Here is a 13,366-nt window from a genome sequence, read left to right on the forward strand (position 1 = left end):
TGGTTTTATTATATATATATATTTATTTATATATATTAATATATATTTATTAATATATAATATATATAAATATAAATAAAAAAATAAAATAAATATTTAAAAATAAAATAAATATTTTATTTATTTTATTTTTAAATATTTATTTTATTTTTTTATTTATTTTTTTGTGTTTTCCAACGGCAATTCCAACGGACCCCCGTTGGAAATAATTCTAAATTCCAACGGACTTCCGTTGTAAATACCGTTGTAACATTTCGACGGCGTTTCCAACGGATATTCTAACGGATATCCGTGGCAAATCCCGTTGTAAATCCGTTGGAAAATTTCTAACGGATATTCTAACGGTCCCGTCGGAAAATAGCCACGGATGTCCGTTGGAATTTCCGTTGATATATACCGACGAACAAATCCGTTGGAATTCCGTTGCAAATATGCCACGGAAAAACCGTTGGAAATCCGTTGAAATATTCCAACGGATGAGTGCGTTGGAATTCCGTTTGGAATTTGCCACGGAATTCCAACGGACACCGATTTCTAACGACGATATTCCAACGGATTTATCCGTTGGAAATCCGTTGGAAAAGTTGAATTCCAACGGATTTTCGGCCCTTTCCAACGGATCTGCCGGTTGGAATTTAATGTTTTTTTTGTAGTGTATATAGCAAAATACAATAGAATATTCTAGACATAATATTTAGGGTAAGTCATAACAATATTAATGATAATATTCTAAGAATAATATCTTCCTATATGTATATATATCACATGATCTAACAAACCAGCCGTTTACATGCTCATGTTAAAACGATACTATCGTGATTATGTAATTTTTGTGGTTTTAACATAAGATTTCTTACTTGTAATGAAACATTGAACGCCATGTTTTCGTTGAGCCGATCAAATGCATGAACTTTATTACAATGTTGATTGGAATTTGATAAGTAGGACAACGACAAGAAGAACATACTGGCGGTCCAAACGCTGAGAAACTGCATCATGGGATCTACGTTAATGGCTACAACGTCGATTCTACTCAGCGCAGGGCTGGCGGCAGTGATAAGCAGCACATATTCCGTGAAGAAACCCATAAACGACGCCGTATTCGGAGGACATGGTGATGTCGTGGTGGCTCTCAAGTACGTCACCATCCTCACCGTCTTCCTCTTCTCCTTCTTCTCTCACACACTCTCCATCCGTTTCCTCAACCAAGCCAACTTCGTCATCAACGTCCCCATGATTCCTCCGCCGGAAAAATCTCTGGAGGCGGAGGCGACGGCGCTTGTGACGCCGGAGTATGTGTCGGAGTTGATAGAGAAGGGTTTAGTTCTTAACACGGTCGGGAATCGGCTCTTCTACACTGCGATCCCTCTCATGATGTGGGTTTTCGGGCCCGTGCTCGTGTTCTTTAGCTCCGTCGTCATGGTTCCTGTTCTTTACAATCTCGATTTCTTGTTCTTGAGCAAGTTTCAGAGTGGAAAGCCCGGGAGAAGACCGTGATTTTCGATCTTTCTGTTTAATATGAAAACGTAAGACATATAGTGATTTCGCTGTTTTATCTATCTATATATATATATATATGCATACATGTGTGTTTGCTTATGTATGAATGTATGTGTGTGTATATGTACACATCGGTGTTTTGTCATATGCTTACTCCATCGGGAAGAAAATTGGAAAACATGAGATTGGTATGAATGCATGAATCATGATGTTTCGCGTTATGATTGGAAAGTGTGTTTAGTCAGTGGGCTCCACACAGGCCCACTTACTTGTGCTGTTGGGCCTAGTAATATTTCAGCCCATTTGATAGGAATATGGACATCGTCTGTACCGAATCATCATCGTCATCATCATCATATGGACATCATCATCATCATCATCATCATCATTATCATCGGATGTAATTCTCATGAGTTGGTTATTTAAAAAAAAAAATTGGATATACACGCTTTTTGGAGTGGGCAAAGCAGAATGTACGATCGCATGCATGCATGCATGCATGAAGGGGGCTCGTACGATTTCCAATGCTCACCATATGTACATTCGAGTGCGAAAAAAACTGATGGGTAAAGATTTCTAATATGACAAATAAATTTAAAATAAAATAAAAATGCAGAGAATATAACTACTTTTAGGTAAATATTGTTTTTTGCGTGTTTCGTGTGATATATAATTAAATTAAGAAAAAAAAACCCTCAAAGATATATATATATATATATATAAGCCAAAGCACAGGGTAGTGAATGCAGAGCGCCATCTCCACACCAAAATCAAAGCAACGAAGAAACCATGAGGATTCTATCGGCTCGCCTCGTGAAAGGGAGAATGCTGTCACTGTATCCTTCTCCTCAATCCCGCGGTTGGTGTTCATCCAAAGGTCCTCCTCTCCTTCTTCTCTTCCTCTTTCACTCTTTTGTTCATCCTTTTTCTTTTCAACTCTTTTGTTTTCTTCTTCCAGGTTCGCGCGAGATTCGTGTCACGGAGACAGGAAACCGTGGAGAAGTTGAAGAGATCCTGACGAAACGGGTGGACGCAATAGATGAGCAGATGAGAGAGATGAGGCAGGACATGCGTGTGATGAAGAGCAAGCTCTGGGAAATATCAAAGGAGACCCAAGATTTGATGATGTTCAAAGTAACCTGCACCTCACGAAACCCGACTCAAAAACACCAAGGTAAAATAAAAAATATTATCTCCGAATCTGAAGAAATAACAATGTTTGAAGAACTTTGATCTTATTTTGGGTTTAATTAATTAAGCATTTGTCATAATTTGATTGACTTCTTGTTCTCTCTCTCACAGGCAAGCAAGGAGACGAGGAGGATGTTTATAAGTATATTGTGCTGCTCCCGATTTTCTATGCTGTTCCGCTGTTAATGTATGGCCGATTTTAATTTTGTCGGCTTTTTGGAATCGCACTGTAATTCTCATGTGTTGGTTATGCTTTGTTTTAGTCTCTCTCTCTCTCTCTCTCTTTTAATGATAAATCGTGAGTTGGAACACGAGTTGACTCAGTGAACCCCAGATTTCTAGTGTGTGTATATATATATATGTTTTGCTGTATTTGTTTTTTTATCTGAGTTAAAGCAGAGATTGTTCTAAAACCATTAATTAAATTATATAATCGACCATTAAACAACAACTCTATATAAACCATAAAAGTGTTCATCAAACAATACAGTTGTGGGGTAATGGGCATCGGCCCTTTTCTGCAGCAAATATGTGTTCTCACTGATTCCTTTTTAGGATATTAAAAATCGAGTCGAAACGATGAAACCCAAAACCGTCGACAAATACATATGTTTTGAATAGACAGTGTATTTAATACAAGATTAGCGCTTAATTATTGTTGGAAAAGTTATGGAGGGTGAAGCCTCTCACTTGGTTAGAGACTCTCCTCAATTTTCGGTTTTATTCGATTGATTCGGTTTGGCACAAACCGGTGATAACCGATTTTTCAGTTAAATTACTAATAATTTAATTTTGGTACGTTTACCTTTTGATTTGTGGAAAACCCCTAAAGTAATCGTAGATGAGGACACCAAATGATCAACCAATAGATTATCTAAAGCAATAACGATTAGGGGTGGCTTATTTGATTAATAAACGAATCGATTCCAATCGAATAATACATAACCGTAACCGAACCGAATTAGATGTAAAACTAAATGGTTATGAATTCTCTATAACCGAAAAAACCGAATCGAATCCGAACCGAATATAACAAAACTGAATCGAACCAAATTCAATGTAAAAACAAACGGTTGTAGTTTTTCTAAAACCAAAATAACTGAATCTGAATATAACTGAACCTAACTCGAACCGAAACCGATTTAAGCCGCCCCTAATAACAATGTCGGAAAAACTTCTAATTAAAAGTTTAACTAAACGTACCAACTCAAATATTTTCGAGGAATGGTATTTGCCTTTAGTTACAACTTATATACCACTACTAAATTTTAAATTTAAACTTCTATAATCTTTCGATTCAATTTTATCTAGAATAAAATTCAAAAAAATAATACAAATAAGTGTATTCTAAAATAAAATAAATATACGAAAACAATACAAAATAGATAAACAACATAACGTTTCCAACTTTATTTGAATAAAAAAATGTTGTGCAAATACATGGCGTGGAAGGAATTGGTTTATTTATGAATGTTGGATTTTTGGGTTTAACGTGATGATTGGGTATTAGTAGTGTATTGTTTCTTTGCATATGCTATATCTCGACATAGGAACATATCTTTGTGGTAGAGAAATCAAGTTGAATACTATAATTTATATAAGAGAATTGTTTTTTGCTTTAATTGACAATTATGTTAGTTTAGGTAGATAGTTTATTAGAGAATGTAATGTCATAATAAATTAAAACTAAATAAAAACAGAATAATATAAAAATAAAATCGTTTTTTAACTAATTGTGTGTCTTTTGTGAATAGAAATCAAAACCTCTTCATTGGCGGATGAGACGTCCTTTGGTAGGGAAAAAAGGTGCAAAAATAATAAAAAAAAATATAGGGGTTTTTTTATAAGAAAAATATATAGGGTTAATCTCATATAATCCCTAACTTGAAGAAACGTTCCATGTAAAATTTTAATTTGTAACCTTCTAAAAAAGTACAACTTGGCAAAAACTTGTACAATAATCAGAAAATTGTCATATTTTTGTATATAAGATCTCTCTGATTCGTTTGACCAATAAAATAAAATTATATATATATATATATATATATATATATAATTATGCTGACTCATTTGCTGTTTCGCTCACAGCATTATATCGGATGTAATTCTCATGCGTTGGTTATTTTTAAAAAAATTAGTTTTTGGAGTGGGCAAAACAGAATGTACCATGGCATGCATGCATGCATGCATGAGGGGGACTCGTACGATTTCCAATGCTCACCATATGTACATTCCGAGTGCGACAAAAATTGATGGGTAAAGATTTCTAATATGATAAATAAATTTAAAATAAATAAAAATGCAGAAAATATAACTACTTTTAGGTAAAGATGGTCTTTTGCGTGTGTTATGATATATAATTAAATTAAGAAAAAAACCCTCAAGGTAGTGGATGCACAGCGCCATCTCCAGACCAAAATCAAAGCAACGAAGAAACCATGAGGATTCTATCGGCTCGCCTCGTAACATTTCGAATCTCTTAAACCTTTAGAATTCTTTTGTTGCATTTTGGTTATTATATCTTATTAGATTGTTTGGTTTATTTATATTTTGGTTATATATTGTAGTTGCGTCACCCGGTGATTCCGTCAAATTGCGATTGGATATGCGAACGAAAAACGAAAGAAAGACACGAGGCTTTTAACGTGTTCGGATCAATGTGATCCTACTCACGGCCGAGGAGGTTCCCGAAAAATTCACTAGAGCATTCACTTTACAAAGCCTTTTTTTTTTTTTTGAGCGATTACAAGTTCTCTCTTGCGCAAATGAAAAAATGAATCTTCTTCTTCTGTAAAACTTGACTCTCTCTCTTAAATCTGAGGTTGTATTGTTTTTGTTTTAATTGATAATTATGTGAGTTTAGGTCGGCAGTTTTGTTTTTTAATTAGAAAAAAATGCAATATCATAATAAATTAAAACTAAATAAAAACATAATGATATGAAAATAAAATAAAATCCTTTTTAATTAATTGTGTGTCTTTTATGCCAATAGAAATCAAAACCTCTTCATTGGCGGTGAGATGTCGTTGGTTTGGCCATTTTACTAGGTAGGAAAAAAAGAGTGTAAAAGTAATAAAAAAAAATATAGGGCTAATCTCATATAATCCCTAACTAGTAGAAATGTTCAATGTAAAATTTCAATTTGTAGCCTTCTAAAAATATTACAACTTTGCCAAAACTTGTACAATAATCAGAAAATTGCCATATCTTTCTATATAAGATCTTTGATTCGTTTAACCAATATTTTCACTTAAGTGATATTTCCACTAACCTGATACATTGGAAGTTGGAACATTACCATTGAAGTTGTAAAGAAATAAAAGATAAAGAAATAAAAATTGAAATATATATATATATATGACACTAAATCATTTTTAGATTACAAAATTAAGATTTCAAATCTAGATAGAAATGATTTTTTTTATTTCTATTGCAGATAAAGAAGTTGGATAGAAAACTTATATTATAAAGTGATGAATTAATATATGTATATATATTTTGTCAACAAAACACCCAAGTTAAATACAATGATTTTTATATATATCACAAATTATAAAATATTTTTTGTTTTTATTGATAATTGAATAGTTTAAATAAATAATGTATTTTTATTATATTTTTTTTTGGTAAAATGTAAACTTGTATATATATACCATGTCCAAGTATATATTTTTATTATATTTTCTAATACATAAATAAGCAAATTAAATAGAAAATATAATAAGATCCGGGTGAGAGAAAAAGATTAAGATGTAATTAACATAGTATTTTTTTCAATTTCATTTTCGGTTATAAAGTAGCGATTTGATGTATAGTATCGTCTTTATTTTTTCGCATCAATAAGGTTTTTTTAAACCGTTGACTAAAGTGATTGTTCTTTGTTATTAGTTATGATGATTGAATGAGTTTAAATAGATAATTCAACATGATTGAGAGGAAGATTACCGAAAAAAAAAGATTAAAGTGTGGTTACGTAAAATTCATTTGCTATTAAAGTAGAACGGTCACACACAATGTGTCGGATATGATTTTCACGTGTTGGTTATTTTAAAAAACAATTAATATTTGGATAATTCATGCTTTTTGGAATGGGCGAAACAGAATGTACGACCTCACGCCTGAATGTACGAATCGTGGGAGAATATTTTTGTTTTTATTGAAAATTTAAATAGTCTAAATAAATAATTCCTTTTTTTGGTTAGATTTTCTAATACATCAAATAAAAAACATAACAACTTATACATATATATATATATATATATGTTATATGTGATTATTGATTTTCTGCCACAAAGTAGCGATTGAGTGTATAATAATATTGTCTTTGTGTGCAAACCCAAAAATCAAAGACACACTTAATTAATTTGTTTTTGGATAAGTCGCGCTTTTTGGAGAAGACGAAACAGAATGTACGGTGGCATGGATGCATGCATGCATAAATGAAGAGGACTCAATGCTCGCCATATGTGCATGCCGAGAGCAAAGTAACAACAATTGATGGATAAAGATTTCTATTATGATAAATAAATTTAAGATGAATAAAAAATCAAAAAAATTAACTATTTTTTTTGGTAAAGTAAAAATATAACAATTTTTATGTAAATAATGTGTTTTGCGTGTTGATATATAATTAAATTAAGAAAAAAAAAAAGAAAACCTCAAAGATAAAGGGAGAATGCTGTCACTGTATCCTTCTCCTCAATCCCGCGGTTGGTGTTCATCCAAAGGTCCTCCTCTCCTTCTTCTCTTCCTCTTTCACTCTTTTGTTCATCCTTTTTCTTTTCAACTCTTTTGTTTTCTTCTTCCAGGTTCGCGCGAGATTCGTGTCACGGAGACAGGAAACCGTGGAGAAGTTGAAGAGATCCTGACGAAACGGGTGGACGCAATAGATGAGCAGATGAGAGAGATGAGGCAGGACATGCGTGTGATGAAGAGCAAGCTCTGGGAAATATCAAAGGAGACCCAAGATTTGATGATGTTCAAAGTAACCTGCACCTCACGAAACCCGACTCAAAAACACCAAGGTAAAATAAAAAATATTATCTCCGAATCTGAAGAAATAACAATGTTTGAAGAACTTTGATCTTATTTTGGGTTTAATTAATTAAGCATTTGTCATAATTTGATTGACTTCTTGTTCTCTCTCTCACAGGCAAGCAAGGAGACGAGGAGGATGTTTATAAGTATATTGTGCTGCTCCCGATTTTCTATGCTGTTCACCAAATCAAAGCAACGAAGAAACCATGAGGATTCTACGGGCTCGCCTCGTGAAAGGGAGAATGCCGTCACTGTATCCTTCTCCTCAATCCCGCGGTTGGTGTTCGTCCAAAGGTCCTCCTCTCCTTCTTCTCTCTTCGTCATTTGCTCTTTTGTTCGTCTCTTTTCTTTTTGTCGATTCTTTTGTTTTCTTCTTCTGGGTTCGCGCGGAATCTCTGTGTCACAAAAACAGGAAACCGTGGAGAAGTTGAAGAGATCCCCACGAAACGGTTGGAAGCAATAGAGGAGGAGATGAGAGAGATGAGACGGGACATGAGTACGATGAAGAGCAAGCTAGGGGAAATCTCAAAGGCGAACCAAGATTTGGTAGAGTTCAAAGATCAGGTCAAAAGACAGGAAGGTAAAGAGACCTAGAACTTTGATCTTCATCTGGGTTTTAATCAATGTGTATGATTGAGCTCTTGTTTAATTTCTCTCGCAGGTAAGGAAGAAGGGAGAACAATGTTTTTAACAAAAAGAGAGAGAAAAAAGTTTGCTTATTATGCTAAGGTGAGCATGCTGGCCTGTCATTTCCAACTGATGATCTCCCTAATTTAGTTTTGTCGGCTTTTTGGAATCGCACTCTAATTCTCATGTGTTGTTTCAGTCTCTCTCTCTCTCTCTCTCTTTTAATGTTAAATCGTGAGTGGGAACACGAGTTGACTCAATGAACCCTAGATTTCTAATTTTCTAGTATGCGTATATATATATGTGTGTGTGTTTTTATGTATTTTTTTTTATCTGAGTTAAAGCAGAGATTGGTAGCTCTGTTAACTGAATTGCCAACAAAGCTTCTGTTCTAAAACCATTAATTAAACTATATAATGGACCATTAAACAACAAATTAATCTATATATTCAAATACAATATCAAATGATGAACCACACGTGTTCATCAGGCTAAGTACATTTAATACAAGTTTAGCGCATAAAGTTACGGAGGGTGAAGCCTCTCACTCGGTTTCGGTTTTGTTCGATTGATTCGGTTTGGCACAAACCGATGATAACCGAATTGATCACACCGTCGGGTTTTGATTAACGAGGGTATTAGGATAACCGAATAGATTATCTAAAGAAATAAAAATGTCGGAGAATCATCTAATTAAAAGTTTAATTAAACCGATGTGTGCTGTGGCCGTTGTCACTGTATCTTCATCTCTTTTGAATCTCGCTAGTTGGTTCTGACTCAAATAGCTTCGAGGTATGGTATTTGCCTTTAAAATAATTAATTTAGAAAAATTATACAAAGACTAAATTTTAAAATTGAACTTTTAAAATCTTTCGATTCAATTTTATCTAGAACAAATTTACAAAATTGGATATAGATAATTGTATTCTAAAATAATATGGATATAAAAAATAATATAAATAGATAAATAACATAGCGTTTCCAACTTTATTTGAATTTAATGCGTGGCGTTGAAGGAATTGGTTTATTTATGAAGTTTCGGAATAAAAAAAGATGTGAGTTTGGGTAGATAGTTTTGTTAATTAGAAATTTTAATATCATAATAACTTAAAACTAAATAAAAACATAATAATATGAAAATAAAATAAAATTCTTTTTAATTAATTGTGTGTCTTTTATGTGAATAGAAATCAAACCTTTTCATTGGCGGGTGAGATGTTGTCGGTTTGGCTTTTTTGAAAAACATGTAAAAGTAACAAAAAAAAAAGGTGAACCGAAAAGGTTTTTTTTTGGGCCAAGAGAAACACAAAATGGGATGACAATTGAATTTCAATAAAAAATAATATATATATATATATATATATATATATATATATAATTGAATAGTTGAAACAAATAATTTAGTTTTTTATTACAACTTCTGAAATTATATAGAAAACCTAATAATATGAAAAAGTTGGATTGAAAATCTATATTAGAAGATGACGAACTAATATATGTATATACATAAATTTTGTCAAAAAGGTTTTTGTGTAAATTGTGAATATCTATCATTGTTGCAAAAATTGTTTCTTTACAAAATGTTATATCACCGATACAATCAACCTAATGAGGAAATCCATGATGGTAGAATAGGTCTCTTTTGTAACAGTAGAATCCAAAAAGAAGAAGAAGAGAGAATGCATGGAAGTTTTTTTTTTTTAAAGATAACAACATGAGATTACCATTTAATTTCGTTAGTTTAACCGGTAAAATGAAGATGCAAAACCTATATCTCATTCCAAGTTCAAGCCTCAAGTTGAAGAGATGAGTGTAATTCCAATCACATAACCCATTTGATTCCGTGATTAGTTTGGATTTCGACGCAAAACATCCAGTTAGCCAAAAAAACAATATGAACTTACCGTCTCGACGCAAGAAGGAACCAATCAACAATTCCCCGGTTTATCCGATTGTCCCTTACACCAGACATTAATGCTAGGAGCGGTATTCCTATATTGAAATGAGAAAATAAATACATATTTTAAAAAAATGAGGTTGATTGAAAATTAACGATGTTAAGGATAATTGAGAGAAACTAAAAATACAAAATCAATTAACAAATAATGATAATATGTCAATTATTATTTATTTATTTAAAATTCTATCATATATTATTTCTTATAAAATTTTGTATTTAGTTATTTTGTTATTGTTTCTTATAAATAGATTAATAATTTTCATTGTAAAATAATCAGAAGAAGAGATGTAGTAAGAAACAATTTTTTTATTCTTTTTAATTTATTTTTTTATTTTCCATATTTTAATTTTTAATATCTTAAATCTTTGATCAAACTTATCCCGTAAACATTCTAACGCAAAAGATGCTCTTTTTTTTTTTTTTGTACAAAATGATTTTTAGTGTTGAAGAACCATTTTGCAAATGATGAGTCTGTTACAACTTCTATGGTTTTCAGCGTGGATATGGCATGAAGTATTGTCGGTGGATTCCTCCAACAATAGGTAGCGTAGTAGCACCAAGGATTGGAACTGACCAATCAATCGAAAAATAGATTGCATAAAATGCAGATTGTGTTTGTAGCTCTACCCCATTAACACAACCGATCTCTAGTTGATAATCTTGACAGAAAAATGATCCATTGGATGAAGGCATATCTCGTAACCGATTGTTTGAACCATATAAATTTGTTCTAAATAATCGTAGGTTGAGGAACATGTAACAGTCTCCAAGTTCTTGCAATTGAAAAATGATCTTCATATCGACTGTAAGTAATCTTTATATATCTTACAAATTATAAAATATTTTTAGTGCTTATTGATAATTGGATCGTTTAAACAAATAGTTTAATTGTTAGTGTATTTTATAATAAATAAATAAATAAACAAATTAAAATAGAAAACCTAATTATATAAAAAAAAATTAAAACTGGTAAGAGAAATAAATTAAGATGTATTTAACACCGTTTCTTTAAGATTTGACTATTTATTTAATTTTTGGATATAAAGTAGTCATTGGATATATAATATCGTCTTTCTTTTATTCTCATGTGTTGAACAATTTTTTTTTTAACTGTTAAATTAAAGTGGTTGTTCTTTATTATTAGTGATGATGATAGACTGATAATATAAAAAATATCCTTCATTTGATTTCAACCCATATATTTTTTTTATAAGTAACCATAAGACCAAAATAACATTATGGTAATATCGTTGTCACATTGATTATAACATTAAATTTATAATTGTTTCACCGTTTTACCAAATGATTAGTGTGTGATTATAATGACTTGATATGATATCTATAAATTTAATATTCATATGATTATCATTTGATCATAGTGTGACTTTGGTTATATAGCGATAGATTTTGGTCAATATCTCAAGAGTATGAGTTGAAATCAAAATAGAAGTGAAAGATATTTTTTTATAACGTTAGAATGGATTTAAATAGATAATGCAATATGATTGTGAGGAAGACTAAAGTTTGGTTACGTAAAATTCATTTGCCGTTAAATTTAAGTGTATCGGATATGATTCTCAAGCCGTGATATATACATATATATATGCTTTTCCAATTCCATGTATATGTGTGTTTTCTTCATACTTTTTTTAGTTGTTGGATGGGCTCCAGACCGGCCCATTTACTCATGCTGTTGGGCTTAGTAATATTCTAGCCCATTGAGTAGGCATATGGGCCTTAGTTGTCCGTACCGTCATAGACGAATATGGACACGTTTTATCTTTATTTTGAGATAAAGAAAACGATTATCTCGATCGTTTGCAAAGCTTTGGAATAATGATGGGCTTCATAGATTGAACCCAGAGACTATTGGAAATCCCTTTTTATGTCGAAAAGTATTATAATTTTACTATATATATATATATATTGTAAATTTAAAAACAAATTCACAATTTTTATTTTTAAAATAAAGATATTTTTAATTTTCTGATTAATGTAAAATATAACTATAATTTTGTAAAATCAAGAGATCTAAAATCGAACTCAATTTGAATATAATTCTAACTTACTAAAGGTAGGTATGGTGGACCACGCTACCCAGATACTCTTATTTGTTTTTATTTTCGTGGTTTTATAGAAATGTTATCGGTTTCTTTGTTTCGCAACATTGGATACCCTTTATCCATATATATGACATTTATCAATTTAAAATTAAATCAAATATATAATAAAATCATATATATATATATATATGAAGGGGGCTCGTACGATTTCCAATGCTCACCATATGTACATTCGAGTGCGAAAAAAACTGATGGGTAAAGATTTCTAATATGACAAATAAATTTAAAATAAAAATTGGAAAATCCTTAAAATATGAAAATATAAATATATTTCTAGAATGTTTTTCAAAGATACAAATTAATAATTTGAAATCGAAAGGGTTAGGATGATAATAAAACCATTATAAAAACCCTACATCTTTTGGTAAATAGTTTAAAAATATAAGATAATTTTATCTTTTTATATAGGTATCCATAGATAATATGTTCTTTAAGTCAACGAAATCCAAACTCGAACATGCGAGATCATGTATCCACTCCCCAACCCTATAACGTAAAACTCGAATCAGCATTTAAATTGTTCTGATAAGTGATAACCCAGATAATTTTTAGGGAACGAGGTAAATGGCTTCAAAAGGAATTGAGAAAATTTAATATTGAACATATTATGTACATCACCATTCACCACCCAACCATAAGACCCCTTTTGGCATCCATTTCAATTGGCCCCAATGATATATATGCCGTACAATATCTATTTAGTTTCATAGAATTGCAGAAAAAAGCGTAATATATATTTTTTTTATAAGTGATTTCTACAATTTTATTTGGATATTGCAGACGTTAGAATCAAATACAAATCCACGAGTTCATTAGAAAAGCATGAAATTATGGACCGACAAATAAGTAGTTGACTTTGACCGTAATGCCCAAATAAATAAATGCGTAAATAAAAATAAAAACTCCTCCAACAACTGCCACGTTCTTC

General features: G+C 31.5%; 3 protein-coding genes across 4 annotated transcripts in view; all 3 read left to right on the top strand.

Annotated features, from left to right (window-relative positions):
- LOC104819925 overlaps positions 1-1,591 on the top strand; it is an 8,710-nt gene extending 7,119 nt beyond the window's left edge. The window contains exon 2 of the mRNA XM_010550229.2: positions 946-1,591. Within this exon, the coding sequence (XP_010548531.1) occupies positions 946-1,497 (552 nt within the window). The 3' untranslated portion in view covers positions 1,498-1,591. The remainder of the gene's footprint in view (positions 1-945) is intronic.
- A 661-nt stretch (positions 1,592-2,252) lies between these two features.
- LOC104819926 lies at positions 2,253-3,019 on the top strand. Of its 2 annotated transcripts, none has more exons than XM_010550230.2 (3): positions 2,253-2,377; positions 2,459-2,674; positions 2,803-3,019. In XM_010550230.2, the coding sequence occupies exons 1-3, from the start codon at positions 2,290-2,292 to the stop codon at positions 2,892-2,894; spliced, it is 396 nt and encodes a 131-aa protein (XP_010548532.1). In that variant the 5' UTR covers positions 2,253-2,289; the 3' UTR covers positions 2,895-3,019. The 2 variants fall into 2 exon arrangements, with proteins under 2 accessions (XP_010548532.1, XP_010548533.1); XM_010550231.2 differs by having other exon boundaries at positions 2,253-2,359.
- Positions 3,020-7,914: 4,895 nt separating this feature from the next.
- On the top strand, positions 7,915-8,726 carry LOC104819927. Its single transcript, XM_010550232.1, has 3 exons — positions 7,915-8,022; positions 8,141-8,308; positions 8,390-8,726. The coding sequence occupies exons 1-3, from the start codon at positions 7,935-7,937 to the stop codon at positions 8,503-8,505; spliced, it is 372 nt and encodes a 123-aa protein (XP_010548534.1). The 5' UTR covers positions 7,915-7,934; the 3' UTR covers positions 8,506-8,726.
- The last annotated feature ends 4,640 nt before the right edge of the window (positions 8,727-13,366 follow it).

The sequence above is a fragment of the Tarenaya hassleriana genome, unplaced genomic scaffold (assembly GCF_000463585.1).
Source record: "Tarenaya hassleriana unplaced genomic scaffold, ASM46358v1 Cleome3, whole genome shotgun sequence".
Lineage (NCBI taxonomy): Eukaryota > Viridiplantae > Streptophyta > Magnoliopsida > Brassicales > Cleomaceae > Tarenaya > Tarenaya hassleriana.

Coding starts and splice junctions, on each gene's coding strand:
- LOC104819926 (XM_010550230.2), top strand. CDS start 2,290: ATGAGGATTCTATCGGCTCGCCTCGTGAAAGGGAGAATGCTGTCACTG. Junction 2,378..2,458: donor CGGTTGGTGTTCATCCAAAG/GTCCTCCTCTCC, acceptor TTCTTCTTCCAG/GTTCGCGCGAGATTCGTGTC. Junction 2,675..2,802: donor CCCGACTCAAAAACACCAAG/GTAAAATAAAAA, acceptor TCTCTCTCACAG/GCAAGCAAGGAGACGAGGAG.
- LOC104819927 (XM_010550232.1), top strand. CDS start 7,935: ATGAGGATTCTACGGGCTCGCCTCGTGAAAGGGAGAATGCCGTCACTG. Junction 8,023..8,140: donor CGGTTGGTGTTCGTCCAAAG/GTCCTCCTCTCC, acceptor TCACAAAAACAG/GAAACCGTGGAGAAGTTGAA. Junction 8,309..8,389: donor TCAGGTCAAAAGACAGGAAG/GTAAAGAGACCT, acceptor TTTCTCTCGCAG/GTAAGGAAGAAGGGAGAACA.